Genomic DNA, 26,573 nt, shown 5'->3' with positions numbered 1-26,573 from the left:
TGCTTCTCTCTCTTCATGTAATCCCAGACAGACTCGATGATGTTGAGATCAGGGCTCTGTGGGGGCCATACCATCACTTCCAGGACTCCTTGTTCTTCTTTACGCTGAAGATAGTTCTTAATGACTTTCGCTGTATGTTTGGGGTCATTGTCATGCTGCAGAATAAATTTGGGGCCAATCAGATGCCTCCCTGATGGTATTGCATGATGGATAAGTATCTGCCTGTACTTCTCAGCATTGAGGAGACCATTAATTCTGACCAAATCCCCAACTCCATTTGCAGAAATGCAGCCCCAAACTTGCAAGGAACCTCCACCATGCTTCACTGTTGCCTGCAGACACTCATTCGTGTACCACTCTCCAGAGCCCTTTGGCGAACAAACTGCCTTCTGCTACAGCCAAATATTTCAAATTTTGACTCACCAGTCCAGAGCACCTGCTGCCATTTTTCTGCACCCCAGTACCTGTGTTTTCGTGCATAGTTGAGTCGCTTGACCTTGTTTCCACGTCGGAGGTATGGCTCTTTGGCCGCAAGTCTTCCATGAAGGCCACTTCTGACCAGACTTCTCCGGACAGTAGATGGGTGTACCAGGGTCCCACTGTTTTCTGCCAATTCTGAGCTGATGGCACTGCTGGACATCTTCCGATTGCGAAGGGAAGTAAGCATGATGTGTCTTTCATCTGCTGCAGTAAGTTTCCTTGGCCAACCACTGCGTCTACGGTCCTCAACGTTGCCCGTTTCTTTGTGCTTCTTCAAAAGAGCTTGGACAGCACATCTGGAAACCCCTGTCTGCCTTGAAATTTCTGCCTGGGAGAGACCTTGCTGATGCAGTATAACTACCTTGTGTCTTGTTGCTGTGCTCAGTCTTGCCATGCTGTATGACTTTTGACAGTAAACTGTCTTCAGCAACCTCACCTTGTTAGCTGAGTTTGGCTGTTCCTCACCCAGTTTTATTCCTCCTACACAGCTGTTTCTGTTTCAGTTAATGATTGTGTTTCAACCTACATATTGAATTGATGATCATTAGCACCTGTTTGGTATAATTGTTTAATCATACACCTGACTATATGCCTACAAAATTCCTGACTTTGTGCAAGTGTACCTAGAAGAATTGATGCTGTTTTGAAGGCAAAGGGTGGTCACACCAAATATGGATTTGATTTAGATTTTTCTTCTGTTCACTCACTTTGCATTTAGTGGATTGATAAATATAATCTATTAACATGTCTATTTTTGAAAGCATTCTTACTTTACAGCATTTTTTCACACCTGCCTAAAACTTTTGCACAGTACTGCCTTGCAAAAGTATTCAGACCCCTGACCAATTCTCTCATATTACTGAATTACAAATGGTACATTGAAATTTCGTTCTGTTTGATATTTTATTTTAAAACACCTAAACTCAAAATCAATTATTGTAAGGTGACATTGGTTTCATGTTGGGAAATATTTTTAAGAAAAATAAAAAACTGAAATATCTTGCTTGCATAAGTATTCAACCCCTGTGCTGTGGAAGCTCCCAGTTTACACCAATGAAAGAAATTGCCCTAACAAGGACACAATTACCTTACCATTGGCTTCCACCTGTGAAGCATTAAAGTTGCTGTCACATTTTCTGGATAAAAACCCCACTGTTGAAGGATCATTGGTCAGGCTGTGAATCTGAAGGAAAATGAAGACCAAAGAGCATTCTACAGAAGTTAGAGATAAAGTAATACAAATGCATAGATTAGGGAAATTGTACAAAATAATATCCAAGTGTTTGGATATCCCAGTGAGCACAGTTGGATCAATAATCAGGAAGTGGAAGCTGCATCACACCACCCAGGCACTGCCAAGAAAAGGCCGTCCCTCAAAACTCAGCACTCAAACAAGAAGGAGACTTGTGAGAGAAGCCACAGAGAGGCCAACAATCATTTTGAAGGAGCTACAGAGTCCAGTGGCTGGGAGTGGAGTAATGGTGCACCAGTCAACCATATCAAGAGCTCTGCATAACACTGGCCTGTATGGGGGGGTGGCAAGAAAGAAGCTATTACTCAAAAAGTACCATCTGAAAGCACGTCTGGAGTTTGCCAGAAAGCATGAGAGTGACCCAGCTGCATTGTGGGAAAAGGTTTAGTGGTCAGATGAGACCAAGATAGAGCTTTTTGACCAAAACTCAAAGCGCTATGTGTGGCTCAGACCTAACACTGCCCATGCCTCAAGACACACCATCCCTACAGTTAAGTATGGTGGTGGCAGCATCATGCTGTGGGGATGCTTCTCATCAGCAGGGACTGGGCAACTTATTAAAACTGAAGGAAGAATGGATGGAGCAAATACTGCAAGAGAACCTGCTTCAGTCCGCTAAAAAACTGAAGCTTGGGAGGAAATTCACCTTTCAGCAGGACAATTATCCCAAGCACAAGGCCAAGGCAACATTGGAGTGGCTCAAGAACAAAAAGGTGAATGTCCTACAGTGGCCCAGTCAAAGTTCTGATCTCAATTCCATTGAGAATCCGTGGCACTATTTGAAAATTGCGGTCCACAAGCGTCGTCCAACCAACCTGAACAACCTGGAGCAAATCTGCCAAGAAGAATGGGCCAAAATCACTCCGACACTGTGTGCAAAGATGGTACATACTTACCCCAAAAGACTTAAAGCTGTTATTGCAGCGAAAGGTGGCTCTACCAAATATTAATGTGTGGGGGTTGAATACTTATGCAAGCAAGATATTTCAGTTTTTTATTTTTCTTAAAAATATTTCCCAACATAAAACCAATGTCACCTTACAATAATTGATTTTGAGTTTCAGTGTTTTAAAATAAAATATCAAACAGAACGAAATTTCAATGCACCATTTGTAATTCAGTAATATGAGAGAATTGGTCAGGGGTCTGAATACTTTTGCAAGGCACTGTATATATATATATATATATATTATTAGGGCTGCCACTCAATTAATTTATGGGCATTAGTTGATTAATTGGTAGATCGGTAGATAAATCTGTGCACATTTTAATAAAGGTAACGATCGTATAGTGGCTATCCACCACAGTAATACTTAAATCAATAGACTATATATATATATATATATATATATATATATATATATAGATATATATATATATATATATATAGATATAGATATAGATATATATATATATATGCCCACTGGGAATGTGGTCTTTTTAAAACCATTTTTATTATAATTCTAATTTTAGTAAATGTAACAAATAAGAACATAAGAAAGTTTACAAACAAGAGGAGGCCATTCAGCCCATCTTGCTTGTTTGGTTGTGAGTAGCTTATTGATCCTAGAATCTCATCAAGCAGCTTCTTGAAGGATCCCAGGGTGTCAGCTTCAACAACATTACTGGGGAGTTGGTTCCAGACCCTCATAAAGTGCCTCCTATTTTCTGTTCTGAATGCCCCTTTTTCTAATCTCCATTTGTGACCCCTGACCCTTGTTTCTTTTTTCAGGTCACAAAAGTCCCCTGGGTCAACATTGTCTATAACTTTTAGGATTTTGAATGCTTGAATCAGATCACCGAGTAGTCTCCTTTGTTCGACTGAATAGATTCAATTATTTTAGCCTGTTGCACACGACATGCCTTTTAAACCCGGGATAATTCTGGTTGCTCTTCTTTGCACTCTTTCTAGAGCAGCAATATCCTTTTTGTATCGAGGTGACCAGAACTGAACACAATATTCTAGGTGAGGTCTTACTAATGCATTGTAAAGTTTTAACATGACTTCCCTTAATTTAAATTCAACACTTCTCACAATATATCCGAGCATCTTGTTGGCCTTTTTATAGCTTCCCCACATTGTCTAGATGAAGACATTTCTGAGTCAACATAAACTTGTAGGTCTTTTTCATAGATTCCTTCTTCAATTTCAGTATCTCCCATATGATATTTATAATGCACATATTTATCGCCTGCATGCAGTACTTTACACTTTTCTCTATTAAATGTAATTTGCCATGTGTTTGCCCAGTCTTGAATGCTGTCTAGATCATTTTGAATGACCTTTGCTGCTGCAACAGTGTTTGCCACTCCTCCTATTTTTGTGTCGTCTGCAAATTTAACAAGTTTGCTTACTATACCAGAATCTAAATCATTAATGTAGATTAGGAATAGCAGAGGACCTAATACTGATCCCTGTGGTAAACCACTGGTTACCTCGCTCCATTTTGAAGTTTCTCCTCTAATCAGTACTTTAACTTTAACCACTCCCTAATCCATGTGCATGCATTTCCTTGAATCCCTACTGCGTTCAGTTTGAGAATTAATCTTTTATGCGGGACTTTGTCAAAAGCTTTCTGGAAATCTAAATAAACCATGTCGTATGCTTTGCAATTATCCATTGTCGATGTTGCATCCTCAAAAAAATCAAGCAGGTTAGTTAGACACGATCTCCCTTTCCTAAAACCATGCTGACTGTCTCCCAGGATACTGTTACCATATAGGTAATTTTCCATTTTGGATATTATTATAGTTTCCATAAGTTTACATATAATAGAAGTCAGGCTTATTGGTCTGTAGTTACCTGGTTCGGTTTTGTCTCCCTTTTTGTGGATCGGTATTACATTTGCAATTTTCGGTACAACCCCTGTGTCAAGAGACTGTTGCATGATCTTGGTTAGCGGTTTGTAAATAACTTCTTTCATCTCTTTGAGTACTATTGGGAGGATCTCACCCGATCTCAGAGTCCCTTTAACACTTCTGCCTCTGTTATACTAAAGTTATTTAAAACTGGATAGGAACAGGTCGACATGTGGGGCATGTTGTCTATGTCCTCCTTTGTAAAAACCTGTGAAAAGTAATCATTTAATATATTTGCTATTTTTTTTTATTTGTCTATGATTTTGCCATTTGTGTCTCCTTAGACATTGAACCTCCTCTTTGAATGTTCTCTTGCTGTTATAATATTGGCAAAACCTTTTGGAATTGGTTTTAGCCCCCTTAGCAATATTGATTTCTATCTCTCTCTTGGCCTTTCTAACTGCCTTTTTGACTTGTGTTTGCAGTTCCAAGTACTCTTTCTGTGTACTTTGTTTTTGGTGCCTTTTAAACGCTCTGTAAAGTGCCTGTAAAGTGCCTTTCCGTCCTGTTACCCTAATAAAACAGATTTAGGGACCTGATGGCTGTCACACAAGCCCCAAGGGCCAGAGCAGCACAGTTACGCGTACTGTTTAACCTCTCTGGGGTAACCCCAAAACAGCAAAATTATTAGCATTGCACAAACACAGAAACAGAAAACACTCAGAGGTTTAGAACTAAATCAACAGTTTATTATGTTATTCAGGATAAATGTGCCACACTGGTTTTTACCACAGAGTTCACCACAGCTCTGATTACAATGCACACGAGTAACTTTGCAGACACATGTCTGGCAATGATTTAAATCAAAGTAGATAAACATTCCAGTTCCAAATACGTATAAACATCTGTAGCACACTATCAGCAATCCTTGTACAAAACAAGACAACAATTATGATTTTTACACAACTTTAATCCCTTTTTATATGATCTTAAAACCACAGTTTCTTGCTACTTCCGGGGAGAGAGCGTGTGCATCAAATCAACCTTCCCTAAATAGCAGCACACATTTCTCTCTCTACCATGAATGCACTTTTAATGCACGATTAAAATGTAAAAAAAATATTAATCTGCGATCAACTCTTTAGTTGATTAATCGGTCTGAGTAATCTGTTAATCGTAACAGCCCTAATATATGTGTGTGTGTGTGTAAATAATTCATTGAGTGTTTGCATTTTTTTAAAAGCCAGTGTCAATTTTCAAGGGTTTTTGAATTCCCAAGAGAAGATTAAAAAGCACTTTTCATGTAAGTAATCCATTTGAACATGGCAACTGGAAATACTAGAGATTGATAGATTAATATGTGCACAGGCTGAAAAGAAAAATAGAGTGAAATCAGCTCCACATAAATTAGAATAAAGGTTAAGCCATTCTGTTTTTCAGGTATTATCATAATGTCACACGATGGGGGAGGAATTCTGTCAAAAATGCAGGACCATTGAATGTTCTGAATTTTCCCCCTATTTATGGGAGTCACATTTGTTTGTATTCTTTTAATTAAGCACACTGTTTTGATGTTGGATTACAAAGTGGCTCACTGAGGGACATTCTGGGGATTTAACACAATTCTTACTGTTGTCCCTGAAAACAAAACATGCTTCCTTGACTGAAATATTCTCTAAACATTTAAAATAAGGGCTGAGACTCCTAGCGTTGAATCACTTTTTCATATTAAAAGATTATTTTTTACTCTCATTTTGAAATCTCTCTTGCTTTTATTCTTTTTACAACTACAGAATGACTGGGTGAATAGCATTGCTATTCAGTTTTGTAATTTAGGTTTAAACATACAGTTTTGTAAGTAGAATAATTTTACTCATCACGGTGGCAGGAATTATTTCCCTCTATAGCAGTAAAATATTTTGATATACTGATCAGATTACCTGAAAATCAATAGGAGCCAGGTTTGTACCTACATCAGTAAAACAGCATCTCTCTGATGTCTGTTTACATGAGGATGGGCCTATTTATGGCTGTCGTGAACTACTTCGGTTTCATAGATTTAGCAAAAGGAACAATGTTTGTATCTATATAGTATTTCACTACATCACTGCACTCTATAATTGAGATAACAAATGCTGTACTTTAATTAAACGTGTTTAGTAAATTCCATATTTATTAACTTTTTGTACTGAAGGTCAAATACCTGGCTTCATTTCCATTGCTCTAGTCTCACTCTGGCAGCCCTGGTAGTGAGTCTGATACAAGAAATAATAGGTCAAAAGAAAGCAGTAAAGCTGCATTGCCTGTCAGTTTAATTCAGTTTGTTTGCTTGAATGAACAGTACAGTTTAGTCTTTCTTGGTAAAATGTTTTAAAATAAATATATACATATGTTTCAGTCAGGGAAAATGTTAATATAGCACATTTTTGTTTAATTACAGCTCCATCCTGAATTGAATCTGTCAATCCTTAAATGTATTTTTAATATCTGCAGTGAGTTTTTTTTTTTTTTTTTTTTTTTTTTTTTTAAATATCATTGCTCACCATCTTGAATGTTGCACATTTCATTAATCTGTACAGCTAGAATATCCTGTTTGAATATTATTAAGGTGCAAAGCTGTTATTAACCATACTCTCCAAAACATCTTGGAGGAAATTAATTACTGTGTGTGTGTGTGTGTGTGTGTGTGTGTGTGTGTGTGTGTGTGTGTGTGTGTGTGTGTGTGTTGCCTATATATATATAATTACACAGCTGAGCTGAATAACTGAGGCAGATGGACAATTTAGATATGGATGTCCGGCCCCAAACAATTTTAGTTATGACTTAGGTTGGCTTCAGGTGTTTTTTCCAGTTCACAAAATAAATCAGCATAGGTAATTTCCCAGGTGATTTCTGCTAAATGTCACCAGATTTAAATTAGTGCGACTGAACTAGCGAATCAGAAAGCTCTGCATTGATGATGGTATTGCATCAGATTTGTAAGTAATATTAATTTAAATTGAAAAGCAGCAAAAACCCTTTAAATTGAAAGCCCACTCATTGTCCAGCAATCAATACATTCTATTCCAGGATATACAAAATACGTGTTAGATGTTACATTGAATATATATAACATAGATATAATGTAGGCTTAATGCAGATTCTCTGAATATTAATATCATGATGTTTTGATTCATAACTTTACAGAAACCCCATATTGTAACCTCCAACGCAGCACAAATTATGCAGGAAATTACATTAAAATATCCATAAATATGTCTATTACAGATGACAAAATGTTAGCTAAGGGCTATACTTTAAAGGTGGCATTCAAATCTGGTGAGAGAACCACTCCACACCCATTGGGTCAACTATGGAAACAGGTAAGCCTGCCAGTCTATGAAGCAATCAGATTTGTATAAGTAAAGAAACTGCAACATAGTCATATTTACTTTATTACAAGATGTATTAACACAGTTTACTGTGAAATGTTTTATTTTCAAACAGATGGCACAAAAAATACCAGAATCAGCTACTGGTAATTGGGAAACATGGTTGTCAAGGGAAATGTAAGCTTTCAAGCTTAGCAAACTTTTAGTAAAAACTAGAATCGGTATCTGCAGCCATTACCCTATATGAAAACCATTGCAGGCACATACAGAGGGTCATCATAATCGCATAATAATATAGCACAGTATATGCAAGATTATAGTCTAGGACTGAGTAACAAAAGTTTGCTGAACACTGATGCATAATCAAGGCTGTTATGTTGTTCACAATGTAGTGTGTTACAGACAGACAGTTGAATAGTTAAATTAAATGTATAATGTAAACTAAGAACATAAGACATTTTAGAACGAGAAAAGGCCATTCGGCCCACCTTTGATGCAAGTGTAGTCCGTTAGCACTCAGGAGAGGAAAAACAAAAAAAAACCCTAACCAAGTTAGTAGGAGAAATGAAACCTCTGGGAATCCGTGGCTAAACGGACCACCCTTCCTGCAGGCGGCTAGCTAAAGGTCTTATTATGGTCATAGAGAGGATTATACAGTATTGTTCATGACAACATCCAGTCTATTCTTTGCTTCAACATCTCCCTCCGGCAGCCTATTCCAATGGCTCACCACCCTTTCCGTGAAAAAGCTCCTTCTCCTCTCGTTTCTGAATATGCCCTTCAGCTTCCGCCTGTGGCCCCTGGTTCTGTTCTCTGTGACCTGTGAAAAATAATTCTCAGCAGTAACTTTGTTAAACCCCTTAACAATTTTAAATACCTCTGTTAAGTCACCTCTGGCTTTCCTTCTTCTTAGGCTATACAGATTCAGCTCTTTCAGTCTATCTTCATATGACATACCCTTCAATTCTGGAATGAATTGTGCTGCTCTCCTCTGTACTCTCTCCAATGCCTCAGTGTCTTTCTTATGATATGGGGACCAGAACTGGACACAATATTCTAGCTTCTCCGTCTAGTCTAGTTGGCTTAAGAGATTCATCCACGACTACCACCAAGTTTTTTTTGTATATAGCCTCCTCTATTTCGTTACTATTTATGTTGTACTTGCCTCTAATGTTTTTGTGCCCTATGTGCAAGAATTTCCATTTGATTCTGGGATCAATAAGCTACTAACAACCAAACGAGCAAGATGGGCCGAATGGCCTCTTGTTTGTAAACTTTCTTATGTTTTTAATGTTTAGGGCTGTGCCGATTCATTGTGTGTGGATCAATCGTGATGCTTTCTTTACATCATTAATTATTATTATTATTATTATTATTATTATTTATTTCTTAGCAGACGCCCTTATCCAGGGCGACTTACAATCGTAAGCAAATACATTAAGTGTTACAATACAAGTAATACAATAAGAGCAAGAAATACAATAACTTTTGTTCAAGCAAAGTACAAGTGTGACAAACCACAATTCAATAATACAGCAGATAATAGTGATAGTTACATCAGGATATGATTAAATACAAAATACTACAGGTTAAACACTTGGCAGATTACAGTATTCTGAAGTACAGGATTAAATGCATATATTAAAAGCACATTTACATGAAGGGTGATAGTGTCCCAGGATACAAACTGAGGAGTTCTACAGGTGCTGTTTGAAGAGGTGAGTCTTAAGGAGGCACCGGAATGTGGTCAGGGACTGGGCAGTCCTGACATCTGTAGGAAGGTCATTCCACCACTGCGGAGCAAGGGTGGAGAAGGAGCGGGCTCTGGAGGCAGGGGAGCGTAGCGGAGGTAGAGCCAGTCTTCTAGTGCAGGCGGAACGGAGAGGTCGAGTGGGGGTGTAGGGAGAGATGAGGGTCTGGAGGTAGCTGGGTGCAGTCTGGTCAAGGCATCTGTAGGCTAGTACAAGAGTCTTGAACTGGATGCGAGCGGTGATCGGGAGCCAGTGGAGTGAGCGGAGTAGTGGAGTAGCGTGGGCAAAGCGAGGCAGAGAGAACACCAGGCGCGCAGCAGAGTTCTGGATGAGCTGGAGCAGACGGGTGGCGGACGCAGAGAGGCCAGCCAGGAGGGAGTTGCAGTAGTCTAGGCGGGAGAGTACCAGGGCCTGGACCAGGAGCTGGGTAGCGTAGTTGGTGAGGAAGGGTCGGATTCTTCGGATGTTGCTCAGGAAGAATCGGCAAGTGCGTGCCAGAGTGGAGTGGAGATGTGCTGGGAATAAGAGAGGCAGGGGTCCAGGGTGACTCCGAGGTTCTTAAAAAAAAGGGGCTTGTAACCAGGAGGTCCCCGGTTCAAATCCCGGCTCAGCCACTGACTCACTGTGTGCGTGTGTGTGTGTGTGTGACCCTGAGCAAGTCCACTTAACCTCCTTGAGCTCTGTCTTTCGGGTGAGACGTAATTGTAAGTGACTGCAGCTGATGCATAGTTCACACACCCTAGTCTCTGTAAGTCACCTTAGATAAAGGTGTCTGCTAAATAAACAAACAAATGTTAAACTTATAAGTCTGTTGTTCCCAGGGTCAAATTGATCTCCCTTTTTTAAATATAGGAACAACATTGCCAATTTTACAGTCCAGTGGGATGGCTGCTTTATTTATAGATTTGTTGAATATATAACATATTGGTTTAAAAATATGTTCTCTAGTTTCCTGAGGACTCCTGGACAGATTGTTTATTTTAAGTGCTGCTAGCTAATGATGTTTGTGTACATTCTGTTAAGTTTGGCATATTGTATAAATCCTCCTTTGTAAATGTACAAAGTATTGACTAAGTACATCTGCGATTTATTAGTCTTTAGTCACTAAAATACCACAGCTGTTGCGTAAACTACTGACTTCCTCTTTTAGTTTCCTTTTAGCATTAACTTAATGAAAAAAAATCCTTTTGGATGAAGTTTACAATCTACCGCTACTTGTCTTTCTAATGCCCTTTTCGCTCCCCTAGTCGGTTTTTTTTATGTCTCTACAGGCCTCTGTATTCTATTTGTGAGGCGGCTCCCTTTGATTTAATAGAAAGATTTTTTAATTTTATTTTATTTTTTAATACCCAGCTTAATTGATCGATTTACCCATCATGGCTTCTTCTCATTTTTGGGATGAATGTATCCTACATTTCCTTAATTGTTTTCAACTTCGTTTGTATTCTACCCCAGTCTATGTTTAGAAGCTCATGTTGCATTCCTTTGTAATCTGCTCTCCTGGAATTGTAAACCATTGTCTTTGATTTATGTACTGCCCTTGATTTATTTGCCACAAACGTTATCATATTATGGTCACTTATTCCTAGTGGTTCTATTACCTGTAAGTTGTGTATCCTTGCTTCATTGTTTGTTAATATCAAATCTAGACATGAATTGTGTCTAGTTGGGACATTCACCATTCGTGAGAAGAAACAATCTTGCACGAACTCTATCATTCCCATGTCTGAACTGCTGTCTGAGGTCATGTGGTCCCAGTTTATGTTTGGGAAGTTGAAGTCTCCCTGCTTCCTTTACTGGATGACATGCTTTGCAGCCTGACCACAAATACACTCCTGAATTGAAATGACCAAGGAAGGGAACCAGTAACACCTGAAAGAAGGGCATGAGCTGTTATTTACCTAGCATGGTACTTTATATCATTTACAATTGAAAAGCCATGTTTGCTACAGCATGTACTTTTTTCAAATGTGCGCATGTGAGACCAACATAGCGAATGCACAACATAGAACAACAGTTAATATTCATGTAATTATTATATTTGCTATAAACCTTTAAAAATGATGATATACATGTGCTATCATTTCTAATTTTACTTTCACCATAGAAGTGTACAAGAAAAAAAAAAAACATGCAATTTATTTGAAATAATACTAACAAGGCATACTGCATTTATGCAGCTACTGTATATTAGTATTTTTGTCAATGACAATGCATCAACTCCACTGCTCCGCTCACTCCACTGGCTCCCAATCACCGCTCGCATCCAGTTCAAGACTCTTGTACTCGCCTACAGATGCCTTGACCAGACTGCACCCAGCTACCTCCAGACCCTCATCTCTCCCTACACCCCCACTCGACCTGTCCGCTCCTCCTGCACTAGAAGACTGGCTGTACCTCCTCAACGCTCCCCTGCCTCCAGAGCCTGCTCCTTCTCCACCCTCGCCCCGCAGTGGTGGAATGACCTTCCTACAGTCCCTGACCACCTTTCGGCTCCTATAAGATGCAGTGCCCAAACATATAAGACACAATAATGTTGTTTGTAAATGCATAGGTTTCAGTCTCAAATTCATTTCCAACAAACTCTATGCTGTGGTCAACAACAGTGAGGCCAGAAGTGTTACAGGTCAGTTTTAGTCCTGCTTGACTGAGTTATTATTATCCACACCCACAACCCTTCTTCTCAGTTTTCTTGTTGAAAGGTTTACTCATGTCTTCTGCTTTTTGCTTCATAGCATACTCTTCAAGTACATTGACACTACAGACAGGACGGTTGTACTACAGGGATTTTATCCAGGCTCCGATCTTGATTCTGAGCCAATTTGTGTTCTGAGTTTTAGCTATGCTCCTGGGCTCAGTTTTGGCTCAATTTGTAATCCTGCTTTCTGGTAAGATTAAATCTTGATCCAATTTCTCAAACATATTAGACTGCAAATTGGTTTTGAAAAAAAAAAAACTGTTTTGTTGTGCTGCTTGTGAGATGGCTTGTGTGCTTCTTGTGAGATGGACTGTCTGCTTGTGTGCTGCTTGTCCTTCGGATGAGACATAAAACCAAGGTCCTATTGTAAGTGACTGCAGCAGCAGTTGTGATGCATAGTTCACACCCTAGTCTCTGTAAGTTGCTTTAAATAAAAGCCTCTGCCAAATGACTAAATAATAATAATAATAATAATAATAATAATAATAATAATAATAATACAATTGCTAAAACATTTTTTTGGAAGGGATAATTATAATTTCAAGGATACCACAATAATTTGGAAAGGAAAGTTCCTGGTGTGTCAAAACAGGCAGCAAGTCTCTGTAAGTTGCCTTGGATAAAAGTGTCTGCTAAAATAAAGAAGTAATAGTAATAAAAGTCTCTCCACCTCCAGTTGTTTGCAGTTATATGTCTGTCCCAAAACTTGTTGGAAGGGAATATATATTGTAGTTTATATATAATATGCTAAGATGCACTATATAGAACAGCTTTGAAGCAACAATTTAATTATCTGATTAATCATAATTCTGTAAATTACTTACAGGTTATACAACATCATAAGAACTTCATTATCACATGCCATAACAATCATGTATATTATTTTGAATTGAAGAATGAAGTTTTCTTTGCTCCAGTAGGTTAATTATGTACATGCAAATGCCAGAAATAATATTTGAATATGTGAATCCAAATGATAATCTTATTTGCTAGTCAGTTGCTACGACTATATGAGTCTTCTTTCTCAGAACACAACACTGGTGAAGTGGTGTGGATCCTCATGTGTGAACCATGGAAACATTCCTTCAAGTGCAAGGATTCAGGACACAGCTAAAAACAATCTGTCTCTCAGGACTCTTACACCTGGCTGTGACAGTCAGTCATGTCTAGTTAATTGAATGACATGGTGGTGGATCTAAATTACACCACTGTTTAGATCTTAAAAGCAGGAGAAAACCAACAGTGTGTGTGATTCTCTTAAAATTATCTTTGTCTTTTTAATAGAATTATTCAGTGGACATACCATTTGGATACTGTACATACTTTCTTTAGCAGAACATTTTGAAAGCCCCCTTGAAGCGCTGTAATACAGGATATGTGTTTCTTTAATTGATTTACATTTTGTTGTCCACCAAGTCCAATCTACTCCCTCCCCCTTGCTGGAATTCAAACCTGGTGAATGCAACAAGAGAAACACACTCAGGAACAGTGTTTATGTACAGTACATTTCACGTGAAACCAATTGAGCGGTATTAGTTGCAATTGTATGTTTTTTTTTTTTTTTTTTAGAAATCCAGATGGAATTACATGTTTGGCATCATCATGGTCCCTGCTGTGGTGCAACTGCTTACTCTGCCCTTTCTTCCTGAGAGCCCCAGGTACCTGCTGCTGGAGAAACAGGATGCGGCCGGGGCACAGAAAGGTAATCAAACCAGATCACCTGTCATTTTCACCAATTGGCTTTTTTTGGTCTCATCAATCAAATGGGAGGCGGTTTACAAATTAAAGTCCCTGCTGCTGATCACAGTGGACACATTTATAGCAGTATTATTTCATTCCTCCTCAATAAAATAGAGTGAATACTGTATGTGTAGACAACTTATATATATATATATATATATATATATATATATATATATATATATATATATATACATACTGATGCACAATGAAAACACAACAGTCTACCTCAATAGCTCATTGGGCCCATACATAATGTTACTGACATTTTAAATAGTGAGCAGATAGGTTTGTTGATTGTTTGAGTAGTAATGGTTCCTTGGAATAACAAAATACTGAGTTCAAATCATGTGATTTCATAAAAACGCAATGTGCTCATTGTTTGGTATTTGAGTTGAGTTAAAATTGCGAAAATGACTTGATTAAGAATCTGTATAAATGGCCATTTGAAATGATTTTAATTAATGCAAGAACAGCGGAAGATACAACCATGTCCCTCTTGAGTAATGAGATTAGATAGATTAGCAAACAGCATTTGACAAAAACATAAAATGAAGAAAATATAGGCATTCATCATATAGAGATCAATGATTAAAACATTATTTTGTTGATTTAGTGCATGTAATTGTGTATCACACACAGTACATTGTAAAATAATAAATACAGACTACTGATTGTTCTTACAATTAAAAAAGGTAACATGTCTGATTTTACTGAAACAAACAGCAATCTTTTTCTTTATTTTCTTGGAGAACGCGTACTGCATGGTATTTCATTGTGTGTTTCTTTGACTGGCTCATCTCTGGCCTTCTGCCTTGATGTGGTGTCTATAAATAGAAACTGGAATTTTTCTTCATAACAGCACATTCTGATTCAGCTACTGTAGACCCTCTGATGTTTATTGAAGAGGAAAAAATAACAGTTTGTATCAATCAAGTACATCACTGGGTTGTAATGCTCGGAGTTATTAATAATGCAGGCATGCTTACTTGGTGTGGTTTTAGTGTATCGATTCAAACAAGAACAGTCAAAGTTGCTTTATTTTGGGATACTATCATGTTTTTAAAAAGCTGCACAAGCTTGTGGCAGAGTGGTTAATAGTGTGCAGGTGATCAATGAGCAGACAGGCAATTATAATCCAGGTGCAAAGTTTGTTTAATGATATTTTTATGTCCAGTGCCTGATGGCAAAACAAACAGTAAACAATAAATGATGTTAAATGTACGGCAGTGTGTATTACTTAATTGTAATCCCCGGGTTTGTCCCGAAATAATAGTCCCGTTTTTATTATACACCCACACAAAACCCAATACACAAGTCCGTTAGTGCGTGAATTAATGCTCATGGTGCAAATACAGTTATTTGTGATACAAGTGCAGTGCTGTTCCGGTTTTGTGCTGGCCTCTGGCGACAGCTCCGGAACGTGTTAGCTGTCTTAGGATAACAAGGAACAATTTGACAAAACAAACAAACACTCACAATACGGATACACAAAACACAGGTCCTTCCGGGTTATTTTCCATCAACCAAAACGAAGGAACAGATTACACTGCTTCGACCCCTACTTATACCGTCACTCATGACCCCTTGGTAAACGATTGCAGCCACTCCTCCAGTCCGCGGCTGCCACATAATTTCCCTTCCGGGTCGACGAGTTAGTGTACCGAAGCTCTGCCCCTTTTCTAAATGACCGACTGCCTTTTAACCCTAGGAACGAAGTGTCAGGCCAAGCAGTCCAGGGTACTCTGTTCCTGTTACTTAGCGCCCTCACAGGTTGGGCGGGAGATTTACCACCAAGAATCATTGTCTTTCTGTCACAAAGCTGCATAGGGAGTTCATTCCAAAAGCCTCAGTATATAAATACTATTTTCCACAAAAAGGGTAGAAATAAGATAACTACCTCCTTCTCCATAAAGTTAAAACCCTCGAATTGTGCAAACAATGCAGACTACAAGGAGAAGAGGTCAACTAAAGTGAAAATATACCTATAATTAAGTTATCAATAAAGTATGTAACTATCAAAATATATACATATATATATATATATATATATATATATATATATATATATATATATATATAATACCGGTAAATGAAAAATAAATCGGTAATAAATTATATAAATAGAAATATATGCACAAAAAATGTTAATTGCACATGTTGTTTCTGCACCCAGTACATTCAGCAACATGCTTGATCTGGTATAAGAACTGGAAAAATGCTTACAAAAACTAGACAATATTGGATAGAAGAGTAGTGGCTGTGTAGGACTGACATCTGCCACATGTTCCAGGAAAAGTGTAGAGAACCTAAGCCTCTGGCCAGTCAAACTAGACTGAGCAATGGCCACAGTCTATTTAATTAATCTTCTCTTTGTTTTGCTATTGACTCACTTAGCACGATAACACAGAACCCCCAAACACTACAATACCAAAACATTATTTATTTATTTATTTTTTTAAACTATTAAGGTATTTGGCCTAATACATTTTGTTAAATGTTCAGGAAAGTTAGAGTGAAAAATAAGATGGTGTGACAACTAATTTCTTTTTTTCAACCTGACATATAGAAGTGGCAAGCCATCCTAATATTTCTATCACACTGTCTGCAGGATACTCCTCAGTCCCCCTCTTCCCCTGCGGTCCTGCCCACGTCCCTGACTTGTCTTGGTTACATCTCCCTCTGTTATTGTGTTATATTGGCCTTTAGGGTCAGGATTATGGCTTATGAATGCACTGAGAACTCCCACATCAATTTGGCCGCTGGCAAGGCAAACTACTCCCCAGTCGGATATAAATTACAGAACTCCTGTTCTATACTGTGCCCACCATAGAGCATGCCCAAGCATCACATATAATATTAAAGCAAAATATATATACAGTATATTTTTTTTCTTTTCCCCTGATTCATTTTATAAAACATCCTTTAAATGTCTTTATCAGATTATTAAACGCTTGCCACTTGACCAGTCACTTGACTACTCCTAAGCTCTCTTAATAATAAAACTGCAATACAATGCATAATGGTTTTAAAATAATTCAAACCAAATTCTGTTGTTGTCGATGGTGAATCAGTTTTAGGAACACTTTAGGCAAATTAATGTGGTTTTGAGCGTCCAATGTGTACTGCAGGCTTAAATTGACAGTTTCATTAATCTGCAGCAGGTAACGTCGTTCCCCCTCACTGTTATGGTACTTCCACTGTTATAATTGGTACCATAAAAAAATGAGTACACAGCAGGTTCCTAATTCAGTAGAAGAAATCAATCAAAACTTAAAAGGTGCAAGTCCCAAAGAATTGTTTTAGAACCATTGAACTAGTTCAATTTTGGCTGGAGTTCATGTTTTTTTTTTTTTTTAATTCTTGCTCGCATGTAATTAGTCTTCATGTAACAATTTGCGTTGTATATCACCAAAACCATACTGACCCACATAACACTGCATAAGCATTGACAAGAGGTAGAAATAATCAAGAATCAAGAAACTGAGTTTTCAAAGAATCAGAAGCAAATTTTATATTGTCACAAAGACGGCCGGAGTGGGTGGCGTCAGACCAGAAGCAGGAAATAAACAGACAGAGAGGTGTGGTTTGATAGAGCTGAGCGAATGGTTTCGCTCAGCATTTAATAAACAGCACAGAAAATAAAAGGTTTTAAACACAAAACAGGACCCGGCACTTGCGCCAAAATAAATAGACAAACAAAACGTACTAAACACTTAACAAACGGTGCACGGAGAGACAAACAAACACGGTGAGTACAAACACTTCTAGATTATTATTTTACTTCACTTTACGTTCTCCTTCTCTCTCACCCGTTCTCCACTCTTGAACACCCAACCTCGACTGAATGAAACGTGCATCTATATATACTGTTGTGCTGGGATTCAATTACTAATTAATTATTCACTTGAATCCCAGCACGTGAATTAATTACGTGCAACCCCGTGCTCACATATTATACTTTAAATGCACGTGAAGTGCAATCCCGTGCCTAAATATAATTATACAATTTATAAATCACACGTGAAACACAGACCCGTTTATATCCCGTGTACCAATGACTATACACCAACATTAACACACGCACGCAACATACAACACATAATATGCACACAGGGGCGGGCACATTGCCACAATATATATATATATATATATATATATATATATATATATATATATATATATATATATATATATATATATATATAATCAGTAGTTATGGACAACTCGTTGCTGCTCTAGAAAGAGTGCAAAGAACAACCAGATGCAGACAGGCTAAGAGAATTGAATCTGTTCATTCTTGAACAAAGAAGACTACGTGGTGATCTGATTCAAGCATTCAAAATTCTAAAAGGTATTGACAATGTTGACCCAGGGGACTTTTTCAACCTGAAAAAAGAAACAAGGACCAGGGGTCACAAATGGAGATTAGATAAAGGGTCATTCAGAACAGAAAATAGGAGGCACTTTTTTACACAAAGAATTGTCAGGGTCTAGAACCAACTCCCCAGTAATGTTGTTGAAACTGACACCCTGGGATCCTTCAAAAAGCTGCTTGATGAGATTCTGGGATCAATAAGCTACTAACAACCAAACGAGCAAGATGGGCTGGATCTCGTTTGTTAACATGCTTATGTTCTTATGTTCTTATATATGTACTGTATCTAATTATTAAACTTGACTCCTAATTTTAATCCAGTGAATATACTAGTTTTATTTAGTTCTTGCAGGAATGCAATTTATAAGGAAGTGAAACAAACAAAAAAAAATATTATTCAATTCAAATATATGTTTATTTATATGTCAGAAAAGAATACCTTTAAGTGGACAGAGTCGCGAGCTCTGGGCTGCAGCGAGATCAAACTGAGCAATCAGTATAGCACTTCTTTCAGTTTTTAGAAATGCCTGCGCACACCCTTGTAGTGACATATTTGGAGTGTAATTTATGATCCTTTGCCTCTCTAGAATCAACATGGCACTCTCTTTTCTGCCCCACAAAGAAGAAGCATTCCTGTAAATCCGTGTGTTTACTCATAGCCCCCCTGCTTCACAAGAGGCCCTTTTGCACATTCCTGAACTCAAGTAACTTTCCTTAGCTTCTCAGAATCTCTTTCAGACAAAAACATTTAAAGAATAATTAGTTCTAATATATAAACTACTACAAAATGCCTACAAATGTACATTTCAGAAAGGAGACATCCACCAAAGATTGATTTGACCAAATCTTTATTGCGTTTGACAGAAGGACCAAGAGAACATAATATACTTTTTGACCTGCCTTGTCCATTTGAGTTCTAGAGCTACCCCTGTGCTGGCTGACCGAGAAGAATAATTATTGCTTGATGACAGCTATTGCTTAAGGATATTATCTTCAAGTATGGCTCGTCCTTGTTAGACAGCTGTTTGGGTCTTCCAGTCCTGGGTTTGTCAATTACAGATGATGTTTCTCTGTGCTTGTTGATTATGCTTCGGATACCATACCTTGAAAATCAAGTGATGCGAGCTCAATGTTTTTCCTTCTTTATGAAAGTCAAGGTTGTTATAATAGTAGAAAACACTAGTGGAGGTTTTGAGTAAATTGTTGATGCTCATAATGCATCAGAGTAGAAAAATGCAACATGTCTAAGACTTTTTTGCACAGCATTGTATACAGTATATACAGTTGTAGTCAAAAGTTTACATACCCCAATGGAAATTTATAATTTCTAGAAATTTCTCATGAAGTGAACGGCTATCACATGGTTTCAGTGCATATAAATAGTATGTTATTAAGGTATTGTGAATAGATAAGATGTACCACAGTTATCAAAGTACATAACAATATTGTGGATTGTTAATAACCCGACTGTTTTGTTTTCAGCATTACAGGCTTTTCTCAATAAAAAGGATGTGTCAAAGGAGTTGGAGGAAGTACAGGCTGAGTACAGGGCCCAACGCAGTATCCATCTAGTGTCAATGATTGAACTTTTCAAAACCCCATCTGTTCGGTGGCAGATAATCACAGCTATTGTTACCATGGGTTGCTACCAGCTGTGTGGTTTGAATGCTGTAAGTATTACTATTATTTCTTTTAAATTTATCTTTTTAAGGAGGTACAGGCTGATTTCACATGACCCGGTTTGCAGTAAGCTGCATGTAAGCAGGGCCTGATTAACACAGGAGCTTTTCAGGCCTTGGATTTTGAAGGGCTCCCAAAAATATATATAATTTAGAATACAATATATAAAATACATAAGTAGTGTGTGACTGTATGGATCTGAACAGCACAGCTGTTTTACCAAGCCGTATTCAGTTGTAGCAGTGACTGTCTGCTCATATGACTTGACCTGCTATTAAGTCACGTGCCAGTTTTATCAGTTGTGTAACAGCGAACGTGACACAGTTTAGAACTGGTAAAAAATGTGTGACAAAGCACCTAGAAAGTATGAGAGTGGTGCAAAAAAGCGGAAAGCACAATAATTAAAATGTCTTTGCGAGGAAGATATGTTAAATACAGCACCAAAACTGACAAGCTATTTTAATAAAATACCAACAAACGTATGCAGAGGTACTCATACAGTACTTAAGATAAACATTTACAGGAGGAAACGACTGATGCTGATGGATCACGAGGCGTGTTACTGGCATGTCCTAACTTTGCATTCTCCCGGGAATTGGTTTCAGAAGAGAGTGAAATCGCCACATATGAAGGCAAAAATGTAGTGGATATTAAAAGAAATCCATATGACACTGACGCTGCGCTCTTGGGCCCAGGAACTGAGGTATTGTGATCTTACTGGATTACAAAAGGACCTCAATTGTGTCAAAATTAAAATTACAATTTTTCAGCATCTGAGAAAATGCATACAAATCAGAAGCAGTGCTTATCATCCTGTTCACACTCTGAATAAAGGAGAATCTGCCTCCTGAGTGACGACTTTATTCTCCATCAACAGGCTTGTTTTTCTGTTTTGTATGCGATTATTTAGAGATATATCTCGTGCAAGTGCATTTAGGGATTCTGGATTTAATGACAGTTTGAAAATGAGCGGACGTATATGAGAGACGTGCTTAGATGGGTTGTTGCAGTTTATTGCTGAGCGGGGTCTTTCCTTTAGAGGAGATAATGAAACTATTGGATCCCTTAATGAAAGCAATTATTTGGTAATCTTGGAATTGTTTGATCCTTTCCTTGATGAACATATAAAAAAATATGGAAATGTACCTATCAACTATTTGCGAAGAATTTATTTGTTTAATGGAGCGAAAAGTACTTTCTTTTCAATGATTGTAGATTCCACTCTAGACATATCCCATGTCGAGCAGCTTACATTCATTGTGTGCTATGCATCGCAGAATGAGCAGATTCAAGAGCATTTTCTGACATTTCTGCCTATAAATGAGTCATACTGGAGAATCGCTTTTTCATTATGTTCTTACAGTTTTACAGGAGATGAGCATTTAAACGTCTGATTACAGAGGTCAGTGTTGTGACAATGCCAGTAACATGTCCAGAACAATAATGGTTTACAAGCAAGAATTTGGGCGATTCATGTACTAATAGAGTGGGTTCCGTGTGCAGCTCATTCTCTCAATTTAGTTGGGTTTAGTAGCGTAAAGTGCTGCTTGGAGGCAAATAATTTTTTGGAGTTTCTTCAGTCTCTTTAAAATGTATACTCTTCATCAACCCATCGCTGGCAAGTTGTTACAGCAGGATTAGGATCCAACAATGTCCAAGAATCTCTGAAAAGTCAAGCTGACGACTCAAAACAGAACTGAAGCACACGCAGTGATGCTCGATCTCTGAACAGCAAAATGGACAAGCTGGAAACTGCTTTAGTTTTCAACTTTTGGAACACAGTTCTACAGAGATTTCAGTCAAAAGGTAATGCTCTTCAGGCTGTTGAGCTAGACCTAGTTACTGCTGTAAAGTTGGTGGACTCACTGAAGAAATTTGTGGCAGACCTAAAAGTTCAATTTGATAGCTTTGAAACAGCAGCTAAGACAATAACAATGCGAGTTTGGGCTAAAAGGGAAAAAAAAAACAGTACAGCAAGTCTGAGGAGCCAGACGGCATGCAGGCAGGTGAGAAAAAAATGTGTGTTCAGGTTTTCAGCATTATGATTAACAAACTTTGTCACAGAGCTGCAACATAGGTATGAAACATATAATGAAGTATTTGGGATTTTAATCGACCTTCTACATCTAAGATATGTGCTTCTGCTGCTAAATTTTAAGAGAAATACCACATGGATTTACAGGAGGATTTTCCAGATTAACTGGCCCAAATAAGATTAAGTTTAAAAAAACTAAGAAACTAAGAAAAAATAAGAAAGTTTACAAATGGGAGGAGACCATTCGGCCCATCTTGCTCGTTTGGCTGTTAGTAGCTTATTGATCCCAGAATCTCATCAAGCAGCTTCTTGAAGAATCCCAGGGTGTCAGCTTCAACAACATTACTGGGGAGTTGGTTCTAGACCCTCACAATTCTTTGTGTAAAAAAGTGCCTCCTATTTTCTGTTCTGAATGACCCTTTATCTAATCTCCATTTGTGACCTCTGAATTTTGAATGCTTGAATCAGATCGCCGCGTAGTTTTCTTTGTTCAAGACTGAATAGATTCAATTCTTTAAGCCTGTCTGCATGTGACATGTCTTTTAAACCCAGAATAATTCTGGTCGCTCTTCTTTGCACTCTTTCTAGAGCAGCAATATCCATTTTGTAGCGAGGTGACCAGAACTGAACACAATATTCTGGATGAGGTCTTACTCATGCATTGTAAAGTTTTAACATTACTTCCCATGATTTAAATTCAACACTTTTCACTATCCGAGCATCTTGTTGGTCTTTTTTGATGAAGACATTTCTGAGTCAACATAAACTCCGGGTCTTTTTCATAGATTCCTTCTTCAATTTCAGTATCTCCCATATGATATTTATAATGCACATTTGTATTGCTTGCATGCAGTACTTTACACTTTTCTCTATTAAATGTCATTTGCCATGTGTCTGCCCAGTTCTGAATGCTGTCTAGATTATTTTGAATGACCTTTGATTCTGCATCAGTATTTGCCACTCCTCTGCAAATTTGTCTGCAAATTTAACAAGTTTGCTTACTATACCAGAATCTAAATCATTAATGTAGATTAGGAATACCAGAGGACCTAATACTGATTCCTGTGGTACTCCACTGGTTACCTCACTCCATTTTGAGGTTTCTCCTCTAATCAGTACTTTCTGTTTTCTACATGTTAACCACTCCCTAATCCATGCGCATGCATTTCCTTGAATCCCAACTGCGTACAGTTTTGAGAATTAATATTTTTATGCAGGACTTTGTCAAAAGCTTTCTGGAAATCTAAATAAACCATGTCATATGCTTTGCAGTCATCCATTTTTGCTGTTGCATCCTCAAAAAAATCAAGCAGGGTAGTTAGACACGATCTCCCTTTCCTAAAACCATGCTGACTGTCTCCCAGGATACTGTCACCATATCGGTAATTTTCCATTTTGGATATTATTATAGTTTACATATAATAAACTAATCTTCAAATAACTTTGCCTTTTACGAAAAAAGAATCTGCAGATTGCATTTACCAATGTGGACACTGCTGGCAGCAAACACATTTTCAAAACTGGAGCTAATCAAACATCGACTCAGGTCAAATATGGATCAGCTAAGACTGCTAAGAATAATTTTACTTTAATATCAATTGAGTATGACTTGCTTAGCCAGCTGGATTACAATTATATCATTGAAAACTTCTCAGCCATGAAAAGTTGGAAGAAACTTATTTTAACAGCTGTTCTATGGTAATAATGAAGCCCTTGTTTGATTTTGATTTTCACATCATTGTTTCAAATGTTTTATCTGAATTAAAATATATTGTTTTATGATGGTTGAAATGCAGTAGTGTAGCACTATTATAAATCATATAGGTAATATAGGTAAACACACCTGGACTCATAGGAGGCTGTGTGGTCCAGTGGTTAAAGAAAAGGGCTTGTAACCAGGAGGTCCCCGTTTCAAATCCCACCTCAGCCACTGACTCATTGTGTGACCCTGAGCATGTCACTTAACCTCCTTGTGCTCCGTCTTTCGGGTGAGATGTAGTTGTAAGTGACTCTGCAGCTGATGCATAGTTCACACACCCTAGTCTCTGTAAGTCGCCTTGGATAAAGGCGTCTGCTAAATAAACAAATAATAATAAAACCATAGCATCACTTTCCAGTATTACCAGTTATGTATGAAATTAAAATGGTTTTGTTAAAAAAAAGAACATGTTTTAGATTTCAATTTTGTTTTGCTAATTCGCCTGTTCATCTGGTCTTATACTTATCTTGTTCTTGTTGTTTTCCACATGAATAAAATTAAGGTTCGTTTTAACTTTGATTCAGCTTTACAATATGTGTATCACATTTAAAAACCAGAACCAATATGTGTGGCATCGGGCATGGGTGGTGGTAAAACGGTAAAGGGAAAGAAGAGAGGGCCCCAAAGATATATAACAGCCAGGTGCCCCATCAAACTTAGCGTTTTTTTTCATTGTACATGTTATGTATATACTGTAGAGTTATTTTTTGCAATGGTTCATCATTTGAAAACTGTTTAATTTTCGCCTGTCAGACTAAATGGTACTGGATACAGTGCCATCCGGTACAAATTAACCCTTGAACAACCAAATCAGTTGTGATAAAATAAACAAAATATATATAAAAGCTAGCGTTCATAGTATAAAAAATTACAACAAAAGTAAAGGAAAAAAATATCACATCATTACTAATGTCACCAAGTCAAATTCTGGAGCACACCAAACAACTGAGCCCCTGATGCTTAAGTAGGGAAACCCCACCAGGTAAATAGGGGCTGGACATCCCTTACATGGGGTTTATTAAAGCCATAGGCTACATTTAGTAACCCTGTATAAATTTAGTAACCCTGCTTACATGATATTGTAGGTGACTCATTTTGCTGTACAGATATGCTATATAGCATCTTAAATAGTGGTACAATCTATTCTGTCATGGGTTTTGTGAAAACATGGCCATGCATCATTTATCATCATTACTGTATGAGGTGTTGTTGCTGACCCTAGTGCTGTAGCAAAAATAATTTGCATGTGTTTTGGCCAGTCACTTCTCTGTACATCATCAACTGCTGTGCATCACTATGCTACAGTTTAATTATCTGACCAGACTTTGGAAATAAATATGTTGGGAGTGATTATTTTCACAGCAGGCAGATGAGTAAAATACTCTCAAGAATTTAGAGTGATATAATATTTCAGTGGAAAACAAAGTTATCAAACATGCTTTCTTCAAAGTTGTTTTTATGAGCATGTAGTTTATTGCCTTAAAAAAGCTTTGGGAATCTGTTGGAGTTTAAGGCTTTTGCCAGCTGACAGCCAGCAGTACCAAGATTTATGTTCTAAGGACTGCTTAGCTTCACCTCGCAATTCTCATCTCAACTTGCTCTCCAGGTGACATATCAAATAACAGAGATGCGTCTTTCCAGGTGACTTAACAAATAGGAATTCCAGCCCTTCTTGGTTATTATTTTTCAGAAATATAATCAACCCTCATTTTCTTGAATTTAACAATGTCATTATAGGTTTAGTACAGCATGTATTCTCTTGTTACGCCCAACAACACATACAAAATATAGATATAGCAAGAAGCATAGAAACCAGTGAACTTGCACTTGAATTGCACACGGGAGACTCCAGATTAAACACATTGTGTCATTAAGATGGGTTATTAGGTCTTTTACTTACCTAACAGGATATTTTGGGACCAAGTAAGATGCCTTTTCAACTATTGCAGGTAAAATTGTAAAAGTAAAAGATACACATATATAATTTTGGCTACTGTAGTACTTCCATATATAAATATTGCAATGTAGTTTAATTGGTTGCTTTTATCTTTTGTTATTTATCACCATTCATTTTCATTAAGCTAATTTTCTCATTTAATTTACACTACATAATAACGACTTTTAATAGTAAATGGAAAACTATGGTGGTGAAGTTAAAAATTCGATTTCAAATGAAGTAATTAAAGCATTGGCCAGTTTCCACTCTACAGTTTTACAGAATACAATTCAGGCAATGAGTCATCTGAAGTATGTCTCAGTAGTGGTACAAGGTCAAATCAAATATGCTAAAAATATAAACCTGTTAACTATATCAGTTGCTTGGTCGTCTTTTCAAGATTGCTGTGACATCACAAAGATTTTGTGACCCGGCTACGCCAACTGTGTGTACCTCTTACATTTTCTATCCAAATGGGATTTTTATATTGTGCATTGTTTTGTTTTTTGTGAACAATTATTTTTACTAATTTATTTATTTTCCCCACCCCTTGGGAAGAGGGAAATGGGGGAGACAGTACAGACCAAAAAATATCACAGCAACACAGAAATACAACATAATATCAAGAGACAAATAAGAAAATTACAACAAGATACAATAAACTATTGAAACTAAAATATCAAGGAAAGAATAT

At 37.5% G+C, this 26,573-nt stretch overlaps 1 protein-coding gene across 6 annotated transcripts in view; it reads left to right on the top strand.

Moving 5' to 3' along the window:
• Window positions 1-26,573, top strand: part of slc2a9l2 (solute carrier family 2 member 9, like 2) — a 146,428-nt gene that overhangs the window by 57,782 nt on the left and 62,073 nt on the right. For all 6 annotated transcript variants that reach the window (XM_059005555.1, XM_034910307.2, XM_034013335.3 and 3 more), the window contains exons 7-8: window positions 13,921-14,053; window positions 19,952-20,139. In XM_059005555.1, the coding sequence (XP_058861538.1) occupies window positions 13,921-14,053; window positions 19,952-20,139 (321 nt within the window). The remainder of the gene's footprint in view (window positions 1-13,920; window positions 14,054-19,951; window positions 20,140-26,573) is intronic.

The sequence above is a fragment of the Acipenser ruthenus genome, chromosome 2, assembly GCF_902713425.1.
Source record: "Acipenser ruthenus chromosome 2, fAciRut3.2 maternal haplotype, whole genome shotgun sequence".
NCBI classification, from domain to species: Eukaryota; Metazoa; Chordata; class Actinopteri; order Acipenseriformes; family Acipenseridae; genus Acipenser; species Acipenser ruthenus.
Note: the sequence above shows the minus strand (reverse complement) of the source record. Positions and strands in the feature narration are given on the sequence as shown.